General features: G+C 61.4%; 2 protein-coding genes across 3 annotated transcripts in view; both read right to left on the bottom strand.

Annotated features, from left to right (window-relative positions):
- Positions 1 to 5,993, bottom strand: part of CARD9 (caspase recruitment domain family member 9) — an 18,530-nt gene extending 12,537 nt beyond the window's left edge. The window contains exons 1-4 of one of the 2 annotated variants that reach the window (XM_055089455.1): positions 5,722 to 5,993; positions 5,078 to 5,182; positions 4,318 to 4,345; positions 2,425 to 2,657 (exon numbers count right to left, since the gene is read on the bottom strand). The gene's annotated coding sequence lies outside the window, so the exon portion shown is untranslated. Of the gene's footprint in view, positions 1 to 1,059; positions 1,158 to 2,424; positions 2,658 to 4,317; positions 4,346 to 5,077; positions 5,183 to 5,721 lie in introns of those variants that run through there. The other variant, XM_055089456.1, reaches the window with a different exon arrangement.
- On the bottom strand, positions 5,543 to 23,528 carry SNAPC4 (small nuclear RNA activating complex polypeptide 4). The gene is made up of 18 exons (XM_028497766.2): positions 23,465 to 23,528; positions 22,226 to 22,368; positions 21,271 to 21,317; positions 19,789 to 19,956; positions 19,536 to 19,661; positions 18,937 to 19,015; positions 18,413 to 18,494; positions 17,353 to 17,457; positions 17,196 to 17,268; positions 16,790 to 16,954; positions 15,248 to 15,395; positions 14,961 to 15,067; positions 14,756 to 14,850; positions 12,640 to 12,734; positions 8,522 to 8,601; positions 7,724 to 8,188; positions 6,263 to 6,494; positions 5,543 to 5,792 (listed from the first exon to the last, which is right to left on the bottom strand). The coding sequence occupies exons 2-18, from the start codon at positions 22,353 to 22,355 to the stop codon at positions 5,707 to 5,709; spliced, it is 2,283 nt and encodes a 760-aa protein (XP_028353567.2). The 5' UTR covers positions 22,356 to 22,368; positions 23,465 to 23,528; the 3' UTR covers positions 5,543 to 5,706.

Genomic DNA, 23,528 nt, shown 5'->3' with positions numbered 1-23,528 from the left:
TGGCAGCGAGGAACAGGTAGCCCCCCCGGACTTGTCCCCACGGAGCTGGAACAGGAGGTGCTGCCTTCCCGGGGTCACACGCGGGCTCTGGCTTTCTGCTGACCCCTCTCACTCGGGGGCTCCAATCCCCTCTGAGCAGCCCACCAAGAGCCAGCCACCTATGCCATGGTTCCCCCAAACCGGGCTAGCCGGGCAGGGATGGAGGACCATGGGAGGCTGCACACACTACGGGGGGGGCAGCGAGCCTTCTGCCCTCAATACGCAGGGCCCAGCAGTGTTTTGCGTTTGCTTCAGTCCAGAAGGCCCCCCCCCGCCCCGCCACCGGACTCCTGAGGCCGTGCTCCCGGGAAGGACGCGGGCCGGGCAGGTGGGACCCGCCCAGCTCCAGCGACAACCCTGCCTCCCCGGCACCGCGTAAAGGCGGCCCCAGGCTCTACCAGGCCAGCAGCGAGGCCACCCCGCGTGAAGGCGAGGGACTGCTTCCGGGGATTCTCTGGGGGGCCACCACCTGCTCGCCGGACACCACCTGCCAGGGACCTTGGGGCCCTCCCTGGCCTGAGGCGACCCGGCTCTCCTGCTCAGCCCAGGCAACAGGGACTAGGGGCTCCCTGGGTGCACGGGTCAGGGGACACCTTCACACGTGTGCGAATCGGGTTTCTTGTCAGGAAACACAGTTATGGTGGTTTTGCTGCCACAGCTTAGAGAACTCCGGATATACACGTGCTGGAGTCGGCAACTGGACGGACCCCACAAAGTGCAGGCGCACAGACAGCCCCCCAGGGGTGTGTGCGTGTGCGCGCACGGGGGACACGGAGACTGAGGCCGCCGCTCCTGCGGACGAGGCCTGGGTGGCGGGACCCCCACGCCGGCATGCGACGGGGCGCACGGAGCGGCCTATTCCTCCTCAGAAACCAGCTGCCGGCCCCCCTGCCACGACCTCCTCCTGCTCCTGCCCCCGGTGCCCCGGGCGGGGGCCGACACCCACGGGGTGAGGGCGCCCCGGGGGACGCGGACGGGCGTGGGGAAGGGGGCGAGGGCGCCACACCTGCAACCGCCTACCTGAGCAGGCATGGCGGCCGCCTGGGCACCGCCGGCCGAGCCCCCTGGCTGCCCGCCGACCAGCTCTAGCTCCCCCAGGCTGCTGTCATCACTGTCACTCTCGGGGTTGTACCTCGTGGCCACCGACAGGGTGGTGGGGACGCCGCGGGGGGACAGGGTGGCCAGGAGCGCGGGGAGGGCGAACGCCGCCAGGAAGCGCACCCTCAGCAGCAGGTAGGCCGGGCTGTCCCGGAGCCGCTCGCGCACCCGCCCCAGCGAGGCCTGCAGGGCTCCGGCTGCCCCGCTGGGCACCAGGGAGGTGGCTCTGTGCTCCAAGGCCTTCTTGCGGAGCAGGAGGCCAGACAGTGCCCGCAGGCTGCACAGCGTGGGCGGCTGGTAGGACAGCCTGCTGCCCAGGGGGGGCACACGCACCCCTCGCCACCCCCTCAGCCACTCCCGCACAGCTTCCTCGCCCTCCTGCGAGAGGAGGCCCAAGTCCACGGCACTCCTCTCGGGCCCCTCCTGGCCCAACGGCCTCCTGGGCTCCCCTGGCCCTGAGGTGGCCCCTGGGGGCTCCGCTTCAGCGTCGTCAGCCAGGGCTGTAGCCTGGGAGGGTGTCCCCGCAGCCGCTGGGGCCTCCCCAGGGGAGAGTCCCCCAGGGCCGTGGGCCCTGTCCACCTCCGCGGGGCTCTGGGGCGTGGGGTGCGTCGGAAGGGTCAAGAGCTCTGTCCCGGAGGCAGGGTCTGATTCTGTGTCCGTGGTGGTTGGGGGCTGCCGAGGGTGGCCCTGCCCAGGGAGCCTGGGGCCCTGGCCTGCCCGAGTCGCAGTCGGGGAGGGCGGCAGAGTCGCCGATAGCCCTGGGGGCTCAGGAGTCCCTGTGGGCCTCGGAAGGCCCACCACCGCCTGCACAGGCACAGAGAGCAGCCCCTGGGCTGTGAGCACCCAGGTGACAGGCAGAGAGGTGCCGGCTGCCGTGTGTGTGCCCAGAGCTGGTGTCCGGCTGCGGGGCTGGGCGGGCCGCTGAACGGGGCTGGGGGCTGCAGGGAGAGAGGGTGGTGCCTCGGGCACGCCCTGCTTCCGGGACGTGGCGGGGGCCTGAGACTGTCCGAGACCGCCTGGCCGGCAGCTCACAAGGACCTGGCCGGGGCCCAGACCTGGGGCCCCGGAGGCAGCAGGGGCAGCCGGGGCCTTCAAGGCTCCCGTGGAGGCCGGAGCGAGGGCAAAGGCTTGCAGCGTCAGGGGTCTCTCCTCCATGGCTGAGGCCCAAGAGCCTAACGCACTTGAACCGGCCGCTACAGGGCCCCCAGGCCCAGACAGCACGGCACTGGAGACTGGGGGGCCTTGGGGGGCCAGCGGCTGGAAGACCACAGGCGAGGAGACCAGCACCTGGGACGGGAGGACCACAGGGCCCTGGGCAGCCTTCCTGGCTCGGGCCTCCCGCAGCCGCTTCTCCCGAAGCAGCTCAGACACGGTTTTGGGCTTGGGCCGGGGTCCGCACGGAGCCTGTGGGGCTGCCCGCGGCGTGGACTCCGCGCGGCAGGCCTGCGGCCCTCCGCTCCCCACGTGGCAGGTGCTCTTCCTCGCAGCTCCTCGGGCCGGCACGCTCTGGAGGAGGCAGCCTGCAGGGAGGACAGAACGCTGGCTGATGAGCTCCCGAGATAGGACGCGTCCCGGGGGAAGGGCCCTCACAGAGGGCAGCTGCTGGGCCTGGCGTCTGGGCCGAGAGGGGCACGCCAGCCCGGCCGCACGTCCCCAGACCTCCCCTCGCACGGCACCCTGAGCGCCCACGCTCCTGCCCCAACCAGGGCGGGCCCAGGAGGAAGGCCAGCCCACGACGGCCCTGCCATCAGCCCTCCATCTCGAACACCTTCCAAACAAGGACTGCTGGCTACGCTGCCCTCCTCCCTGCGCGTCACCTCTCAGGACCCCAGACCCTCGCCTGATTCTGCCGGTGTGGGCAGACTGGTGACCACAGGCAGGAGAGGCCCGTACCAGACGCTGCCCTACCAGCCACACCAGCCAGGCCTCCTCCCTGAGGTGGCATTCAAACGGACCCACTGCAGGACGTCCCTGGTGGCGCAGAGGTTAAGAATCCGCCTGCCAACGCAGGTGACACGGGTTCGAGTCCTGGTCCGGGAAGATCCCACGTGCCGCGGAGCAGCTAAGCCCGTGCGCCACAACTACTGAGCCTGCGCTCTGGAGCCCGCGAGCCACAACTACTGAAGCCCGCGTGCCTAGAGCCCGTGCTCCGCAACAAGAGAAGCCACAGCGATGAGAAGCCCGCAAGCCGCAACAAAGAGTAAGTAGCCCCCGCTCACTGCAACTAGAGAAAGCCCGCGCGCAGCAACAAAGACCCAATGCAGCCAAAAATAAATCAGCCTGCAGGGAGGACAGAACGCTGGCTGATGAGCTCCCGAGATAGGACGCGTCCCGGGGGAAGGGCCCTCACAGAGGGCAGCTGCTGGGCCTGGCGTCTGGGCCGAGAGGGGCACGCCAGCCCGGCCGCACGTCCCCAGACCTCCCCTCGCACGGCACCCTGAGCGCCCACGCTCCTGCCCCAACCAGGGCGGGCCCAGGAGGAAGGCCAGCCCACGACGGCCCTGCCATCAGCCCTCCATCTCGAACACCTTCCAAACAAGGACTGCTGGCTACGCTGCCCTCCTCCCTGCGCGTCACCTCTCAGGACCCCAGACCCTCGCCTGATTCTGCCGGTGTGGGCAGACTGGTGACCACAGGCAGGAGAGGCCCGTACCAGACGCTGCCCTACCAGCCACACCAGCCAGGCCTCCTCCCTGAGGTGGCATTCAAACGGACCCACTGCAGGACGTCCCTGGTGGCGCAGAGGTTAAGAATCCGCCTGCCAACGCAGGTGACACGGGTTCGAGTCCTGGTCCGGGAAGATCCCACGTGCCGCGGAGCAGCTAAGCCCGTGCGCCACAACTACTGAGCCTGCGCTCTGGAGCCCGCGAGCCACAACTACTGAAGCCCGCGTGCCTAGAGCCCGTGCTCCGCAACAAGAGAAGCCACAGCGATGAGAAGCCCGCAAGCCGCAACAAAGAGTAAGTAGCCCCCGCTCACTGCAACTAGAGAAAGCCCGCGCGCAGCAACAAAGACCAACGCCGCCAAAAATAAATAAGAAATTAATTAACTGAAAAAAAAAAAAAAAAACCAAAAACGGACCCATCGCGAGGCACTGAAATCCAAAACCTGCAACAGGTCCGGCCCTTTCCCCACTAAAAACAAACCACGCAGATAAAGGGAGAGGCAGATGGGCAGTACCTGGGGTGTTCCGGGCACTCGAGGGTACCTGGAAAAGAAGCCAGAGCAGCGTCAGCGCCTCAGGGAAGTCCCCAAGGGCCCAGACCCACTTCTCCACCCCCACCAAGACCACCACTAGCCTGTCGCCCCACCCCCAACGCGACTCCACCCAAAGGCACCCTCGGAAGAGCTCATCTCAGGGGGCTCAGGGCTGTGTGGGCTTTGCAGGGAGAGGCAGGGGGCCTGGCTGTCTAGGCAGGAGGGCACGGGGCTCCGGGGCCTGGATGGGCCACCACAGGACCGTATTTGGTCCTCCGACGAGCAACACTATTTTGTCATTTCCTCCCGAGGTGACCGGGCTCAGGGGCACAGCCCCCAGCTTCAAGAGTCAAGGATCTGGCCACCGGCAGCGGGCTGCCACCCCAGCGGGGCCAGTGCCCAGGGCAGCAGCCGCCCGATGGCCCCCACGCTCCACCCAGGGGAGGTACGGCAAGGCGGGAAGAACGCACGCTGTGGAGCCAGGCGGGCCTGAGTGCCAGCGCAGGCCCTGCACCCCCTGAACTCGCCTCAAAGCCCCTCAGGGCCCCGGGCCCACCCCGGGAGCCGGGCAGACGCCTCCCAGGAGCGTCTCGGGCTGGCCCGGCCTGCGGGGCCCCGAAAACGCCTCTCTCCCCGGCTGGACAGGCGCCATCTGCCCCGTGCTGGCTGTGCCACTGGGACGGGACGGAAGGGTGGCGGGAACCAGGGAAGCCCGTGCCTGGCACTCACCCTCACTCCTCACCTGCAGCGGCGGCGAGTCCCGGGCACCAGCCTGGAGCAGGGTGGGCGGCTGGGCCTTCCTCTCCCGAACGACCTCCATGCAGCCAGCTGTGTCGATCTGGAACAACTGAGGTACGCGGACACACGCCACCACGTGACAGGAGGCCTTCCTGCCCATCCTGAGGCCCCCCACGCCCCTGCAGGGCCAAGGCCATGAGGGTGTCCGCGGAGGGACTCAGGCCAGCGCTGACCACAGCTGCTCTCGTGGAGCAGACCCAACGGCCCAGAGGCCCGGGCTGGGCCCGCACAGCGCCTTGAGGCCGTGGCCACGCGGCTCAGGCCCTAGCCAGGACTCGGGTCCTCCAGGGCGCCTCAGGGCCGCCGCCTTCCTGCCCTGGCCCAGCCCCCGGGGACGGCCAGGCCCCTCTCCCCTCGGCGCCCAGCCCTTCCCACACAGGGCTTGGCTGACCGCGGCAGGGACACCGCCCCACGGCTGCCCCTCCCACGCCGAGTTGAACGCTGAGAATCGTAGGTGACAGAAGAGCCATTTTTAAGGATCCACAACTTCAAAAAGCTGGACTTTAAGCGACTCCACCACAAACTTCAAAACTCCACCAGAAACACAACGCACGAGGGAAAAAAAGTTGTGCGTCAGAGGCTTCTTACCTGAATGAAGAGGGTGAACACCGGGGTGCTGGCCAGGCGGGCGCCCTGCAGCCGCCTCCTGATGCCGTCAGCTGAAGGGGACACGGGCACGTGTGCAGAGGGGCCCAGAGGCTGAGCTCCAGGCAGGGGCCCCAGAGAACCCACACCCAGCTGCCGCCACGTTCAACCAGAAAGAAGGGCGAGGACCTTGCTGGCAGGCTGGCGCACACTCCTGAGCCCCAGAGTCCCGCCCCCCCAGACGGCGTGACCCACACGCGGGCACCGACACACTCAGAATCCCGAGAAGAGGCTCCCGCTTAGGCCTGAGTGTCTGGTCACTTCCTGAACCGGCCACCAGGTGCTAAGCAGAACGGGAGAGGCAAAACCAAACCCCCCCCCAGGTCGACACTGGGCGGGCGGTCCCCTCCCCCGTCCCTCCTCCCCGGCAGGGCAGCTGTGACCTCCACGTGCCTGCAGGTCCCCTCCAGTCCCCCTTCCCCGACCGACTCTACCCCCGGGCCCCACGGGAGGCTCCCGAAGGGAAGGGGCGCCCGGGCAGTACCTCGGCTGCGCGCCACGGCGGGCCTCCGGGGAGCGCGTGGCAGGACGACCTCGCCCGCCCACGGGCTCACGGCCGTCAGAAGCTGGTGCTCAAGGAGCCTCCTCTGCAGGGCATGTTCCTGGCGCCGCCGCCCGGTCCCGTGCCACAGCGGCCGCACGCAGGGCCCGGCCCCGCCACTGCCACCACCGCCGCCAGGGGCGGCGCTGCGCACGTGCGGCTGCCTCGGCTCCTTCTGTGGGGAGAGACAGGCCCCTGGGGCTCCTGGCCAGGCTCAGCTGCGGGGCAGCCACGCGCCCACCCTCACCATCCTCCAACTCCCGCTGGGTGCCGGAGCGGGGTGCGGATGGGAGACGAGACGGGTGGTGGGCATCGGGGTGGTCTTGGCGGCCTGGGGCGCCGCGTCTGGCACCAAGTGGCCACGTGGGTCTGAGCGCCTGCAGCGCTGTCTCCAGGGGCCCCGAGTGGACGTCCCCACCCTGACAGACCACGGGAGGCTGCTGCTTTCGGGCGCACGCACGGCTCCCTGCCCAGACCCCAAAGCGCCCTGCGCCTGCACCCTGGGCCGCTGGGAAACACTCTCTGGAGTGTGGTGACCTCAGAGGAGGGCAGGGGGTCCCTAAGGCCTGGCTCCAAGAAGCTGCCCAGCTCGGCCACACCCAGGACTAACAGAGTCCCCGTTTCTCCAGGAAGATCCCTGAGCTGATGACACGACGTGCCTGAGACGAACCCTGGGCTTAAGGCCCTGCAGTCACAGACTCAAGGGGAGACGACGCCACGTGGCACGGGGGCCGTGGCCTCCACTGTCCCTGGTGTCAGAGAGTGGACTTCCAACCTCGCCCAGCACAGAGCAGCCGCCCCAACGTGGACGCCACCCAAACGTGGCCAGAGCCGTGTCTGGGCCCAGGGCCTCGACACGTCCGCGGACAGGCCCACGTGTGACCGGCTGAGTCAGACCCGAGCAGGCGGGCAGTGGGGCCCTCCACAGGGGCCTCCTTGGACGCGGGTGACCGAGGAACAGCTCCTCCTCGCCGCGCCCCTCCCGCCCCACAGCTCGGGGCAGCACCCACCCGGCCGGCCCCTGCAGCTCCCCCACGGAGCTCTGAAAGCAAGCAAGCGGGGGGATTCCCGGGCGGCCCAGTGGTTAGGACTCAGCGCTTTCACTGCCGGGGCCCGGGTTCAATCCTTGGTTGGGGAACTAAGGTCCCACAGCTGTGCGGTGTGGCCAAAAAAAACCCAAGCAACAAGGTGGGGGAAATGGAGGGGCCAGGCTCAGGAAGCAAGCTTCTGCCTGGGCAGTGCTCCGGAACGAGCGGACGGCTCAGGAGCGCACACCGCAACGTGCAGGGAGGAGGCGTCCGCTCCCACGCCCGGGGCGCAGCCGCGCGAGCCTAGGCCAGCCCCACCCCTGAGCGCAGCCTCGCTGACCCCCAGCAGGAGAGCGCCCCCCCGCCCGTGGCCTACCTGGCGCGCCGGCCCCACGGAGCTCAAGGGGCGAGCGTCCGTCGAGCACGGGCATCTGACGCCTCTCAGGCTGGTGCTCTGGGTCCCGGCGGGGGCCCGCGCCCGGCCTGCCGGCTCTGCTGGGGCTGAGGCCGTGCCGCAAGCTTCCCAGCGGCCACCCGGGGCCGGGTCGGAGCCCTCGCGAGGGCGGGGGCAGGCATCACAGGGTCCTGGCCGGCGCCCGGCCCCCCCTCCCCATAGCTCCCTGGCGCTCTGCCGGACGGGAACCCACAGGTCCACGTCAGGCACGACATGCTGTGCTGGCAGCAGCGCCCGGCCACCTGTCAGGGCCCCCAGGGCTGCCTCTGGCTCCGAGTCCCCGCTGGCGGTGCTGATGTCCCCGCTGGCGGTGCCGCTGTCCCCGCTGCTGGAGCTCCACCGCACCCTGCGAGGGGGCCGCCGCCCCCGCCTGCGCCGCTGCCGCTTCTGTAGGGGGAGGGCTACTTGGAGGTCCCAGCGCCCCAGGGCTCGGCGACGGGGGGCAGCGGGCAGGCGGGCCAGGCCTCTGGGGAGGGGCCTCGAGTAGGTGCGCCTCCAGGGGGCCGAGGGGGCCGGGTGTGCTGGGTGGAAGCGCCCTCCCGCCGCTCTGAGGAGGGAGGCCGAGCCCCCTCTGCCCTCGGCCGCCTGGAAGGAGAGACAGCGCGGCCGGAAACCGGACGCCCCCGTTCTCGCCCACCAGCCGCTCTCCCCTCATCCTGCCTGCGGTGACGCCAGCCCCCGGGGGCTGGGGCCTTCGGCTGACTTTTAGTAAAGCCTCACCCTGACCATGATTTTCCACTTGCTTAGGCACTGGGAACCCGTCCGATGGGGTAGTTCAGAGGCTATTTTTGCCCAGTGACCTACAAGAGCAAAACCACACGGAAGTTACTTCTTACACACAGGCTCTGACAACACAAGCGGAGCAGCCTGGAGAAGGGCTCCTCTCCCCCGTACGCTGGAGGCCCCTCAGGCAGACTCGCGCCGTGTTCCGACAGAACGCTCACGCTGCTCCCACGCCCGAGCAGCCCCGTGAGAAGACGGGCATCTGACTCTCAACGGATAACCAGCCCGAGGGAGGTTCTAGCAAACGCACAACCACGAGAAAGAAGCCACCCACGTTTACGTGAAACGGCCCTTGAATATCTGCCGTTCCAGGCTTCTAAACCAGACGTTTCAAATTATTTGGTGTTTTCTGCCAGAGAGTGCTGGTGGGGCATTGCTTCCACGGGGCAGTGTGACTGCGTGGGACAGAACCCTCAAACCTGGCAATGCTATGTCTAAGGATTTCCTCTAAGGAAACGTCACAAATATAAGCAAAGACTGAGCCACTGAACCCTCAGCTCGCTCCACCCCTGTAACGAAAAATGAGAAGCAACTTAAATGTCCATTAACAGAAAACTGATAGAACAACCTGTGTACCGTTACCCAAGGAAATGTACCACGATTACTGAAAATAACGCTAGGACGCAGAATGTGTAAAGACGTAGAAAAATATTAGTAACGGATAACATAACGACACATCATAAAGTAAAAAATAGCTGCTCAATTAAAAGTGAAATGATTCAACTTAAATAAGCTGGCTCTTCCTAGCAAAGCCACCCTGCACAGGGAAGTACCCGGCAAGTGCACGCCAGCAGACAGCAGCTACCTCTGGAGACAGGAAATGAGTTACGTTCCTTTCCTTCTTTTCATACATCCCTGCTTCTAAATTTCCTATAATGAACACGAATCAGTTTGTAAAATGAAAAAACCACCACCACCCGCTGAGATGATGAAAAATGGGGCAGAACGGGAATTCCCTGGTGGTCCAACGGTTAGGACTCTGCGCTCTCACGCCGAGGTGTGGTCTTTGGTCGGGAAACTAATACCCCACGAGCCGCACGGCGTGGCCAAAATATAAAAAAAAAAAACAGGGCAGAAGAGCTGATGACCGGGGAGGCAGCCTGGGATGAGAGCAAACCACAGGCCTCCAGTGGTATCTGCAAAACTCCACCATGAACTCAGAGCTGTGAGAAGCCCTCGGACAGCAAATGCATCAAGAACTCACCAGAGATGCCAAGACCACGGAGCAGGAAGACCCTGAGCTGACCTCCCGTGGACACACCGGAAGTACAACTACTCACAGAGGTAGCACGCATGAGAATGGTCTGAAGGCTAACAAGATACTTTCCACACGTGAAGGCACAAAGAAGAAACCAAAATGAGACGGGCAGGAGGGGGAGAGATGCAGTGCGGTGAGGATGCACGCCTCCGGGCCAGCAGCCCACACACGGGAGGAACAGCACCGTCACAGAAGTCTTTCTCCAGGAGCGAAGGGGCTGAGCCCCACACTGGGCTCCCAGTCCTGGGGGTTCCTGCACCAGGAAGACGAGCCCCTAGAACACTCGGGTTTGAAAGACACCAGGGTATACGCTTGGGAGAGCAAGAGGGCTGTGGGTCACAGAGACTCCGCTCTTAAAGGGGGCACTCAGAATCTTACACGAGACAGCGGTTTGCAAGGAGCCCGGGTCACATACACTTGCCGATGGTGGAGAGCCTCCCAGAGAGGCAGGAGGTAAACGCAGCGCCCCCTGGGGATGGAGACGCTGGTGGCAGCCATTCTGGGGAGCCAGGTCCACTGCGGTGACACCAGTGCTGGTGGGCGCCATTCTGGAATCCTCCCTCTAGCCTATTAGCTCTGGGGACACGGCCCCGCCCGCCAGAAGCCCTGCTCCAAGCACCGCTCCCCGACCCCAGACATGCAGCCAACCACGCAGGAAGCCTACCCTGCCCTGCAGCAGGCCCACAGCCGTTGTACCAGGGCCGGCCCCGCCGACCAGCACCACAGTAGTTGACCCTGACACGACAGAAGGGCCCACAAAGCCCATAGAGGGGCACCCCCAGAACACAGAGCTCTGGTGACCAGAGAAGACTATACCGCCGGGCCCAGAGGATGTCTCCTACACGAGGCCACTTCTCCACGATCAGGAAACCTAACTGACCTAACACACAGAAATAAATAGAGAGAATTAAGCAAAATGAAATTGACGGTAACGTAATAGTAGTAGGGGACTTTTAACATCCTACTCACGTCAATGGACAGGAAAAAAAAATCGGTAAGGAAGCACTGGCTTTAAATGACACGTGAGACCAGATGGAATTAATAGATATATACAGAACATTTCACCCCCAAACAGGATACACATTCTTTTCAAGTGCACATGGAACATTCTCCAGGATAGACCACATGCTAGGCCACAAACAAGTCTCAATAAATTTAAGAGTAAAATCATATCGAGCATCTTTGCTGACTACAACAGTATGAGACTAGAAATCAACTACAAGAGGGACTTCCCTGGTGGTCCAGTGGCTAAGACTCCACGCTCCCAATGCAGGGGGGGCTGGGGTTCCATCCCTGGTCAGGGAACTAGATCCCACATGCATGTCGCGACTAAGAGTTCGCATGCTGCAACTGAAGATTCCGCATGCCGCAACTAAAAAAAGATCCTGCATGTCGCAACTAAGACCCGGCACAGCCAAAGTAAATAAATAAATACTACAAAAGAAAAAAAAAAAAAAAAAAAAGAAAGAAATCAACTACAAGAAAAAACTTCAAAAACACAAATGTGGAAGCTAAACAATCTGCCACTAAACAATCAATGGGTCACTGAAGGAATCAAAGAGGAAATAAATACCTGGACACAAATAAAAATAGAAACACAAAGATCCATAATCTATGGGACGCAGCAAGAGCAGTCCTACGAGGGAAGTTTATACCAATACAAGCCTATGTCAGGAAACAAGAAAAACCTCACATAAAAAAATCTAACTTTACACCTAGAGGAACCAGAAAATGAAGAACAAAGCTCAAAGTTAGTAGAAGGAAGAAAATAATAAAGATTAGAGTGGAAATAAATGGAACAGAGATTTAAAAAATAACAGAAAACAATCAATGAAAGTTAAGTGCTGGTTCTTTGAAAAGATAAACAAAATTGATAAACCTTTAGCCAGACTCATCAAGAAAAAGAGGGTGCCCAAATCCATAAAGTCAGAAATGGAAAGAAGAAGTTACAACCAACACCACAGAAATATAAAGGATCATGTAAGATTACAAAAAATTATACACCAAAAAACTAGACAATCTAGAAAAAATGGATAAAAACCTAGACAAGCACACTCACCTAAGACTGAGTCAGGAAAAAATAGACAATATGAATAGACTGATCACCAGTAATAAAATTTGATCAGTAAAAAAAACACAAAAAACAAAACAAAACGCTCAACAAACAAAGGTCCAGGACCAGATGCCTCCACAAGTGAATTCTCCAAAACATTTAAAGAAGAGCTAACACCCACATGTTCACAGCAGCACTATTTACAACAGCCAACATACGGAAGCAACCTAAGTGTCTATCGATAGATGAATGGACAGAGAACAATAACGAACGTGTAGTGCCTATACATACAATGGAACACTGCTCAGCCTCGAAAGGAAAAAACAGAAATCTTGCTATTGGCAACAACACGGAGGGACCTAGAGGGTGTTAGGTCAAGTGGAACGAGTCAGAGGAAGTGTGACTGCACTTGTGCACCGGGTCTAACACACAAAACAGACAGACAGACAGACACCAGGCCCGCAGATGCAGAGAACCAATGGGTGGTTGCCAGAGGGGAGGGGGGAGGGGTGAGGCCAAACAGGTGAAGGGGATTAGGAAGTACAAATCTCCAGCTACCAAATAAATAAGCCAGGGGACGCTCTACACGGTAGAAGAAACACAGTCAACAATGTTAAAATAACTTTGTACGGGGACAGATGATTACTAGACTTACTATGATCACTCCCTAACACGTGCAAATGTTAAAATCACTATGTAGTAAGTGTGAAACTAAAAAAACCGAAACAAAAAATAAAAACTTACCGACACCGTATTTTTCTATTAATTCAATTAACTTTTCCTCTTCTTTGGAATTCCATCGTCCCTTTTTCAAGCCAAAATGTAACCTTCTGAGATACCTGAAAGCAACATAAAAACAAAGGGACGTTTTAGAAGCCAAGATGGCCTCCTGCTGCTGCCCTGGCATCTGCAGTGGTTTCTAAGCTATGACACCCAGGGCACAGGCAACAGAACAAAAATACAGGCAAACTGGACTTCAGCAAGATTAGAAACTTTTGTGCTTCAAAGGTCACCATCGAGAAAGTGAAAAGACAACCCACAGACTGGGACAGGATATTTGCAAATCACGTATCTGCTAAGAGACTTCTATCTGGAATATACAAAGAACCCTTATAACTCACTTTTAAAAATAGGCAAAGGACAGAAATATCTGTTTCTTCAGAGAAGATACACAAATGGCCAAACACAGGAAAGCTGCTCAACATCGTCAGTCTTCAGGAAATGCAAACCAAAATCACAGTGAGATACCACTTCACTCCCACTAGGATGGCTCGAATCACAGGTATTAAGTGTTAGTGAGGATGTAGAAGACTGGGACCCTCCTACAGTGCTGGTGAGAATGTAAAAGGGCACAGCCACTTTGGAGAATAGTCATTCCTCGAAAGTTAAGCAGAACCACCAAGTGACCTAACAATTCCACTCGTAGGTATAGCTGAGAGAAATGAGTATGTATATCCACACAAACACTTGTACACAAACGTTCGTGTTTCCAAGGTTCACCCATGATGTTACACCTATGAGACTATCACTCATTTCTAAGGCTGAATAACATTCTAGTGTCCATACAACATTAGAAGCACATTTTGTTTATCCACTCATCTGCTGATGGACACTTGGGTTGTTTCCACCTTTTGGTTGCTGTGAATAGTGCTGCTACGAACACGGGCGTACAAATTTCTGTTTGAGTCCCTGATTTCAATTCTTTTGGGTACTGGGCGGAATTGCTAGATAACGTGGTAATTCTCGGTCTATCTTTTTGAGGACTCTCCATGCTGTTTTCCAAAGTGGCTGCACCATTTTATACGTTCCATGATCCCACCAACAGTGCACAAGGGTTCTAACTTCTCCACATCCTCTCCAACACTCGTTATTTCCCATTATTTATAAACATTAACCATCCTAAGGTGGTATCCGGCTGTGGTTTTGGCTTGTATTTCTAAGACTAATCGTGTTGGCATTTTTTCATGTGCTTAATGGCCATTTACAAGTCTTCTTTTGAGAAACGTCTATTCAAGTCCTTTGCCCACTTTTTTAAAAAATAAATTTATTTATTTATTTATTTATTTATTTATTGGCTGTGTTGGGTCTTCGCTGCTGCACGCGGGCTTTCTCTAGTTGCGGCAGGCGGGGGCTACTCTTGGTTGCGGTGTGTATGCTTCTCATTGCTATGGCTTCTCTTTGTTGCGGAGCCCAGGCTCTAGGCGTGTGGGCTTCAGTAGTTGTGGCACGTGGGCTCTAGAGCGCAGGCTCAGTAGTTGTGGCGCACGGGCTTAGTCGCTCCGTGGCATGCGGGATCTTCCCAGACCAGGGCTCGAACCTGTGTCCCCTGCATTGGCAGGTGGATTCTTAACCACTGCAACACCAGGGAAGTCCCCTTTGCCCACTCCTGAACTGCTGTTTTTTGGTGGGGAACAGTGTTTCTTTGTGGGGTGATCAAAATGTTCTAGAATTGACTGTGGTGATGGCTGCACAGCTCAATAAATACACCGAAACCCACAGAAATGTACACTTCAAATGAATGGATTCTACGCGAATTACAGAATAAAGCTGTTAAAAAGAAAAAAAAAAGAAGCAAGCCAAGAAAAGGACGAAGCAGAAGCTGCCTGCCAGAAACCCTGCCACCAGAGATCTGGGAGAGGAATTTAGGTCACGGGGCTCAGGGAAACTGCCAACCAGGGGATCTCAGAGGATGTCCAGCTGAGCCTGCACACAAGTCTGGTACGCCTAGCCCCCAAGGCCACCCCCCCCCCCACCCCGCCGCGCCAGCAGGTCCCCCTGGGCCAGTCTCCCAGCCCGGCCCGCGGCCCGCGCGGAAGCAACCCCAGCAAGGCCTTCCCTTGCCCAGCGCTGTCCGACTCACCGATCGCGGCACTGGGCATCGCTCCTACCTGGCACCTCTTCCCGGATTTTAAACCAATCCTGCTCCCCGTACTTGGCGACTGCCTGAAGCAACTTCTGCAGAGCGAGGAGCGGACACACAGTCCCCCCGCTGCCTGTCACGACCCCCCCGGCCCAGCTCGGCTTTAAACCCCAGGCTCCAGCTCCCCTGGGTCCTGCAAGCGTACCGCGTCTTCCTCTGGCGCCCAGAGACCCTTCTTCAGGCTGGGGTCCAGGCTCTTGGTCCAGCGGTAGATGAGCTGCATGGAGTCCCTCCCCTCCATGTAGTAGACGACTGGGGACAGAGGAGCTTCGTGGGCGCCACGCCTCCCGGCCGCCCGGGGCGGGGTCAGGCGACCACACAGAGCTGCCCTCGGACCGCCCGGGACGACGTGACCCCCACTCGGCCCCGCCGGCTCGCACAGCTGAGACCGGGCGGGGCCGGGGCCCCCGCCTTCCCGGGCGCGCGACTCACTCCTCCGGTAGGGGATGTGGCGGCCGACGCGCATCTCCTGCACCAGCCGGGTGAGCACGCGGTCCTCCTCCTCCGTCCACTCCCCGCGCTTCAGCGCCGGGCTGTGCTGCTGGTACTTCTGCAGGCACTGGAAGGCGCTGCGGCGGGTCTGCCGGGGCCAAAGCACAGCGCGGGGGCGCGGTTACCGGCACTCACCAGGCGCGGGGGACGCCCGACTGCGAGCCGCGGTTGCACCCCTGCCAGGTCCCTGGGGGACAGTGGGCGGTGCCCCCGACAGAAGGCTCGGGCCCACTAAAGAGGGTCCCCGACACTGGCTCCTGAAAGCAAGTACGTCCACAAGCCGTCAGAGCTCCCCATTTATGAGACGCCAAAACCATACTGTGAACTCAAACTCCCAATGGAGGGCTTCCCCGGTGGCGCAGCGGTTGGGCGCCCGCCTGCCAATGCGGGGGACGCGGGTTCGTGCCCCGGTCCGGGGGGATCCCACGAGCCGCGGGGCGGCTGGGCCCGTGAGCCGTGGCTGCTGGGCCTGCGCGTCCGGAGCCTGTGCTCCGCAACGGGACGGGCCGCGGCAGTGAGAGGCCCGCGCACCGAAAGAAAAAAAAAAAAAAAAAAAAGCCAGTGTACCAAATTGCACAGCAGCTAAACGCATACAGCAAAGCTGTGAGAGACACGAGAACAAAACGACCTTTTAACAGTTATGTCAGGCTTCATCCAAGTTCCATCAATACAATTCTTTCAGAGAGCAAAATTCAATAAAATAATAAACTCCCTTTAATAGGCTTATACGGAAATCCAGACTCTAGGGCAGAGAGCAGGCTTTTGCTTCTGAGTGGCTTCGGTAAATTTAGTTTGGTCTGCTGCAACCACGTGCTTGGCCACAAAAGTGAGAAATTTAAAAAACGGAGATTTTTACAGACTGCATTCTCAGGTCACAACGTTCAAACTAAAGAATAACAAAAGGGATTCCAACAAACCTCGGTATTTAAACACGAAAAAGCACATTCCTACATAAGCTAAGATCCAAAGAGGGAATGAAAACCGAAACCACAGCCACTCCAAAACTGATACAAAGGAGACATTTCATAGCAAGCTGTTCTCAGAAAAGCGGGCCTTAAAATGCCTTCGTCGCTGAAGACGGAGGTGGGAGCGAGAACTTAGTTCTTGCCTTAGGAGCCGAGAAAGACAACGAGACCCAAAAGAAACCAAGAAGAGGTTCTTCTCAAACCACCAGAATAAATTTCCCTCAAGCCCACTAGGGAGAGACAGGCGGGAACTCGGGGAGGGAAGGGATTTGGACGGAACTCACAGGCCGCTCTGGGATGTGGGTGGAAGGCACGGGAGCTCTCAGGGAGGCGGCGGGGTCCGAGGAGCCTCCGGACTCCGCCTGGGGAGGCGTGGGGGGGCGTCCTTCCCCAGGGCCACACCCTCGAAAGCGTCAGGAGGGAGACCTCCGACAGCCCCAAAGGACAAGCCTGGCCGCGCGCGGCGGCGCGACGCGCAGCCCCAAGACCCCCGGCCCTGCCGGGCCCCGGGCCTTACCCCCAGCTCCTCGGCGATCTTCTGCCAGTCCAGGTGGCCGCGTGCGGCCGCGACGGCCTGCAGCCGGCCCACCTCCCGTGCGCCCCACTCCTGCTTGTTGATGCTTGGGTGTTCGCAGTTCTGCCAGAACCTGCGGATCTCCTGCGCGCTGCGGCTGCCCTCGAACTGCGCGCAGAGAGACCTGTCTGTGGGGCCGTGGCCCTGACAGGGCTGCAGGGCTGCGGGGCCTGGGGGCTCCATCTAGGCTGCGAGACGTGCCAGCGGGGAGGGCCCCGAAAACCGCCCCACGCTGGGGACGTGTGCTTGACCGGAGAGGGTCCCGGCAGGTCGGGTGGCACGCGGTCCCGGCCTCGCCGCCCGGTGCTGACCCCGCCCACAGCTCCGGGACGCAGCCGCCCCGACTCACGTTGACGTTGGAGATCTTCTCCCAGTCGTGCTCGTCCAGCCGGCTCCCCAGCAGGGCCTCCTCGGGGAGCTGACTGGAGGAAGGGCCAGGGCGCGGGGTCATGCGGGCTGCCCTGGGCCCGCCCCGCGACCCCCACCCCCGGCAGGGCCCCGCTCACTGGATGTCCTGCACCTCCTTCTCAGCCTCCCTGGCCTGCTTCTCCAGGACCTGCCTCTCTGCCTCACTCGTGGTGCTGCTCTGTTTCTGCTGCAAATACTCGAGCCTGAGAGGCAAGAAGGGGCACCAAGGTTACCGACGGTGCCGCTGTGCCCCACCGGGGCACGTGGGGGTCTCCGGGGCTGGCTTGGCCTTTCCACAGCTGTGGGACGCACCCCGCAGAGCTGGTCACCCCGTACCACACCGCGCAGCATGGTGACGGGCAGCACAGACTCGGCGCGGGGTCCAAAGGCGAACCCTGCTACCGCAGACGAGCCGCTCACTCTCTGTAAGCTGCCCTGGCCCTCGCGCCCGCAGAGAAAGCAGTGGCCCTCCCTCTGGGTGTCACGACGGTCACACCGGCGGCCAGTGTGCCGATGCTGATGCGGGTGACAACACTACCGGCGCCCCACGTCCCAGAGCTTGTGTCCCAGCTCCCAGCCCTGCGCCCCGCACACAGCGGGGCCTTCCAGACATCCTGACCCTCACGCCCAGCACCGAGGCCGGAGCTGCAGTTACCGCTACAGGAAATAACCGTTTCCAGAACAGGCCGAGCAGAAAACCCAGCTCTCCTACAGCCTGAGGAGCGACCCGACTGTCACCACAACAGATCCTGACCCACACGTCAAGCCGTGAGGCAGTGGGCAGCCCCTGGGACCCCTGGCCTGACCCCAGGTGCTGTGACGTGGTCATGAGACACCATGCTATCAGCACACGTAGGATGCATGGCTTGCAAATGGCCCTCACTTCCAGGGGTGGAAACTGAGGCCCAGGCCTGAAAGAGCACCCAGGTCACGTGACTTACATGGCCAGCAGGCCTGCCCCGCCCTCACGCGCCACCCTAGACGTGCGGCTGCCTGGCATGGGAGAAAGTGCAGGAACAGTGTCACTCCCGCTGCAGCGGAGCGACCCCAGCAGAGCAAGGGGCACGGCTAATGGGACCTCTGGCCATCATGAGCCGCCAGCCTGGACCGGCCCCGCCCGGGGGCAGGCGGCTTCCCGTCGCCCGCGTTCAGACTTACTTGAGTAACTTGGGCTGGAGCAGGCGCTGCAGGCGGTTGCTCACCACTGACTTTCTGAGCAGGACCTTCTCCCAGGTCTTCCCTGAGAAGCAAGGAGGAGGATGTGGTCGTGCCGTCCCCAGGACGCGTGTGCCTCGGTCAGACCCCCTCAGCGCCCGTGCCCCGTGCAGGCCCGCAGCGAGTGAGCGAAGGTGCTGGCGGGCGCCCCGGGACTCTCCCCAGCGTGCACCCCCAACCCCACCCCCGGGCAGGGCCCCCCAGGGCTGCGCACTCAGGAGCGGGGCGGGAGCGACCAGAGAGCGAGCCCAGGGTCGGGGGCTGGGCCTGCCCCTCAGGACAGTGTCACCGCAAGGACCCCACCCGGCGCGGGAAGAGCAGGGCTTCGAGTGACCAGGCCCGGCGGTCAAGGCCCCGAGGACCCTGGCGGCCCACGGCTGTGGGGAGGCCTGGGGACAGGCAGGGCGGGGTGAAGGCCCCTCGAGCCCGAGCCGGGCAGGTGCTGAGGTTTGGGCCTGGGCTCTCACACTTGGTCACCAGGAGCTCCTCGAAAGCCTTGATGCCCTGGGCGGCCCTCTCCCGCGTGTCTTCGTTGGCAGGAGGCCCCTGTCGGAGAGCGTCGTGTCATGATGCGGATGGAACCCGACTGTGCTCCCCGCCGGGACTTGGGACCCCGTCCCCCAGCTTCTCGAGCAGCCCGGCCGCGTGTGAGGCCGGGCCCCGGACGCCTGGCCCTAGAGCGCTGCCTTGAGAATGGCTCTGGACACCACCCGGCGGCACACGGTGAGCTCAGTGACCCCACGAGCGCTGACGAGGGGGGCGGGACGGCCATCGACCACGGGGACACCTCTGCCGCTAGGACTCCACACCGCTGCCCATGCGCCACCTCTCCAGGAAACGCCCCAGGGGCTTCTCTGTGCAGCGAGCTCAGCTGCCACCTTCCAGGGGAGGAGACCTTGACTTTCAGCCCCGAACCCGGCAGGGTTTTAATTCAGGGAGGCTGGGGAACACTCTCCTGTAGAATCCAAGGGAAGCCACAAGGCCCACAGAAGGCTGTGGGGACAAGAGCCCCTTCCCCCAGGGCCTGCCCTCCCTCCCCGACGAGAAGAGGGCCTGCACCACGCACCACTCCGGTGACCTTGTCCTTGAAGTAGGGCTTCATGAAGTGCCCCATGTACAGACTCGAGGGCAGGTTCCTGCTGTTCTTCACCTTGGGGCCCTTGCACCCCACCAGTGCCCACATGACTTCCTCCTGTGGCAGACACAAGCGGCCACCTGTGGGCCAGGCAGCAGTGCCTCCCCTTGGAGAGGAGGGGACCCAGAGCCCTGGTCCCGGGAGGCCTGGCTGCAGGGCTTCTCGGGGCCAGACCCTGTCCTACCTGCTGCTCCCGGTTCTGGGCCAGCAGCAGGCTGACCTCCGCCAGCTTCTCCCGGATGACCTCCTGGTAGACCATGTTCAGCTGCAGGCAGGTCTCTGGGTCTTCAGGAAGTGCCTTCTCCCTGGGGTCGTCCTCATCATTGCTGGCCTCCCCCCACCTTTCTCCTTCCTGGTGACAAGCGGAAAACTGCAGGTAAGGGAACACTCCCGCACCCTCCGGGCCCCAGTGGAGCTACATTCTGGCCGCCGGGCTGGTGTGAGACCACCCTGACAGAGGACCACACAGCGTACGGACACGTTCCCTAGTTTTAAGACAGTTCAATTTAAGTGCAATTTCTGGGCTTCCCTGGTGGCACAGTGGTTGAGAATCCGCCCGCCAATGCAGGGGACAAGGGTTCGATCCCTGGTCCGGGAAGATCCCACGTGCCACAGAGCAACAAAGCCCGTACGCCGCAACTACCGAGCCTGCGCTCTAGAGCCCGAAAGCCACAACCACTGAGCCCGTGTGCCACAACTACTGAAGCCCGCACACCTAGAGCCCGTGCCCCGCAACAAGAGAAGCCACCGCAACGAGAAGCCCGGGCACCGCAACGAAGAGTAGCGCCCCGCTCGCCGCAGCTAGAGAAAGCCCGCGCGCAGCCACGGAGACCCAACGCGGCCAAAAGTAAATAGATAAAATAAAAAACTTGAAAAAAAAAAAAAGTACTATCTAAGAATACGCTTCAGGTGGCGAAGCGTTAACGAAATAAACGGTTTTCGCTTTCTACGATAAAAGCTTCTGTAAAACCTGGACTTTGTAAGAGGCTCGCTGGCAGCCGCGGTGGGAGGCAACGGGCTGCCGCGGCGCTGAAGGGATAAAAACAGAGCCAACCCCAACGTCTACCTCGAAGTGACGAGTCTAAAAACCACGGAACTACAGTAAATCCATATCAGAAGGACCACCCAGCTACTAAAAATAGGAAGCAATTCTTTTTCTATTGACTGGATAAAAAAACCAAAAAGCCAGCTGCAAAATTTTTCCAAACTAACATAAAACTACAAAAGCAAAAAAACAGTTTAAAAGCGGCACCACCTTCGTGCTTACTTGCCAGGCGCCGTTCTAGGCCTGGTACACGTGCACCGACTGGTGCTTTGAGTGCCTCCACGACGCAGACTGGGAAACTGAGGCAGAGAGGTGAACACGGGGCAGGACCCAGGCAGCCCGCTCAGCCTCCCGCGTGTCATGTCACGTCCCCTGAGGTCAGTGGACCCGACGGGAGCTCAGAGAAAGCAAGAGGCGTGAACCCCAAGCTGTTAAGAGCAGCGTATCTAGGGGCAACCTTACTTCTGATGATACTTCGGGTGTTTCCTCTTTACTAACAAACACGTGTTACTTTAAAAACGCAGAAAAACCAAGATGAGTTCAGAACACCCCCCTCCCCAGATCCCCTGGCAGGGTGGTGCGCCTGCCTCAGCGGCACAGCCACCTCAGGCCAGAAGTTACCAAGAGCAGTGGACCAGCAGCATCCGAGTCCTCGTCGGGCAGCGAATCTGCAGGAACGCAAGCACATGTGTCAGTAACTACGACGGAAACGGTGGCTGGGGATGGGACGCCACAGGCGCCAAGGAGACCGACAGCCAGTGCAGCACACGGCGCGTCTCCCAGGCAGACAAGAGAGGGGCGGAGGCCAGGGAGGTCCGGGGGGTGGGACACGTGCTGCGTGGACCTTCCCCTCCCCGCCCGTGCCCAGTGGCTGAGCGCTGCCCATCGACTGTGTGGGGCAGGCACTAAGCCGAGGGCAGGGTCAGCCAGAAAGAGAAGACGCCAGCCCGCCGCGGAGTGCCGCCGGGCACGCGGGTACAACCAGGGCAGGCTTCACAGGAGACAGCCCTGTCCTGGGGTAAGTGAAGCCACTCAAAGGAGGGGACAGGACAGGCACAGAGGCCCCGATGCCAAGTGAGAAAAGGCCCTGGCGTAGTTGGGAACCGTGAGAGGCTCGGTCTCAGAGCTGCAGCTGGGCCTGAGCGCACTGAGCAGGCCAGGGCCCTGGACGGCTCAGCCACTGCAGGCAGGCCTCCAGCCAGAGCTGTGGGGAGGGACACTCAGGGCCCAGGGAAGCACGTGGAGTGGAGCGAACAAGAGCCCTGGCAGCAGGGGCCGCGGACAGAGGGCAACTGCCTGAGCCCAGGGAAGAGATCCATGGGGCCTCAGCGGTGCTGACTGTTCAAGCCCGGGGGCGAGCTCAGCCCTGGAACCGCCCGACTGCTGAGGAGGGCAGCACAGCCCCTCCTCCCAGGGCAGCCGGCTGCACCGTGGGGCAGGGCGCTCGCACAGCCAGTGGGGCCCGGGGCTGACGAGGGCGGGGTGGCGACGCGCCGTCCAGCACCACAGCACGCCGCGGCTGACCGGAGCCCGAGGGCAGACACGGCCGCTCTGACCAAGGAGCGTTGACACCGACCCGCAGCAGAATCCGGGTCGAGGCTGGACTCCGAGATGTCCGCGCCGACGCTCGAAGAGCTGGGGCCCAGAATCCGTTCCAACTCCCTGATCTCCTTCGATATTCTGACCCTTTCAGCATCTATGTCCATGATGTCTGCCCACCTGCAAAATACGTTATGTCATAAACCGAGGGGTGCAGGAATCGCACCAGCCCTCAGAGATGCAGCCCTGCAGGGGGTTGACCAAAGCAGGCACCGGGCGAGAGGCCCGGGCAGCCCTGGGACCCACCTGACACCCACCTGTGCCCCGTGAACTCCCGCTTTTGCCCTGTCAGCCGCCCTGAGGCTGCGACCGGCACAGGGGGGGAGAGTGATGGACACCAAAACAGTCCAACTGCCAGCAAGCCATGAGTGAGCTCGCCACCCAGTGCATTAAAAGGAGGGCGTGGTGGCAAAGTCACTACAGGACAAGAATGAGGCCCATGGACTCTAGGTGCAGCCGCTTGCCCGCGGCACAGACCTGGACACACAGGGTATTGGGAAAGCGAGCACTGAAATACACACTGACCAGGTGGCAGGGCTCAAAGCCCTGGGAGGAAGCCCCCTGAGAGCAGGGCCTGCTGTAAGCCCAGCATCTAGCACAGCACCTGGCCTTTGGGGCTGTCTGACACTGAACAAATCCTTGCTGAAGAAACAGGGACCTCTTTTCTTAGAAACAAAGATGTGGAAAGTCTAAAAAGGGGTCGAAGGTGGGAGAATAAATGGGCGGCAGAGGAAACGCCAGGGGAACAGAAGCACAGACCCAGGAGCCCAAACCACTCAGGAGAAGCCTCCTCCCGCCCGTGCAAGGCCTCTCCCCGCTGCAGGCGACGGGGGCCTCCACTGCGACAAACAGGGCCGCCGCCAACCAGAGCGTCCCCAGCTCGCGCAGCAGCACAAAGCTGAAATGCGAAGTGTTTATAGCCCAACGCGGCTTGAAGCCAGCCGGTCTGCAGAACCGATCGCAGCTCCGGATGGGCGCGGGGCCACTACCTCCTCGGGCAGCGGGAAGGAGGCCTCCAGGACGGCGGCGCGGTCCCGGCTTAGGGACCCCCGCGCGTCGGGGCGCCCCGCACGCTCCGCCCCCGACGGCGCCCGCGGGGCCCCCGTGATGCGGGCGGACGCGGTCCGCCCCCGCGTCCGTCCCCCGGGCGGACCCCGCCGCCCCCCGCTGCTCCTCACCAGCCACCCCCCGGCCCTCGCCCCCCGGCCCTCCTTACCTGCGCGCAGAGCCGGCGCCCGACCTCCACACCCCACGCTTCTAGCAGCGGCCCTTAGGCTGAG

Source organism: Physeter macrocephalus, chromosome 13 (assembly GCF_002837175.3).
Source record: "Physeter macrocephalus isolate SW-GA chromosome 13, ASM283717v5, whole genome shotgun sequence".
Classification (NCBI taxonomy): domain Eukaryota; kingdom Metazoa; phylum Chordata; class Mammalia; order Artiodactyla; family Physeteridae; genus Physeter; species Physeter macrocephalus.
The sequence above is the reverse complement of the archived record's forward strand: the minus strand, read 5'-3'. Positions and strand labels throughout refer to the sequence as shown.

What these genes read in the sequence shown, in the direction of transcription:
- SNAPC4 (XM_028497766.2), bottom strand. Translation starts at nt 22,355, where the DNA reads ATGGACATAGATGCTGAAAGGGTCAGAATATCGAAGGAGATCAGGGAG. An exon ending in AAGGAGGTGCAGGACATCCA is followed by an intron (nt 17,269 to 17,352) that starts GTGAGCGGGGCC and finishes CCCTTCCTCCAG; the next exon opens with TCAGCTCCCCGAGGAGGCCC. An exon ending in CCACATCCCCTACCGGAGGA is followed by an intron (nt 15,068 to 15,247) that starts GTGAGTCGCGCG and finishes CTCTGTCCCCAG; the next exon opens with TCGTCTACTACATGGAGGGG.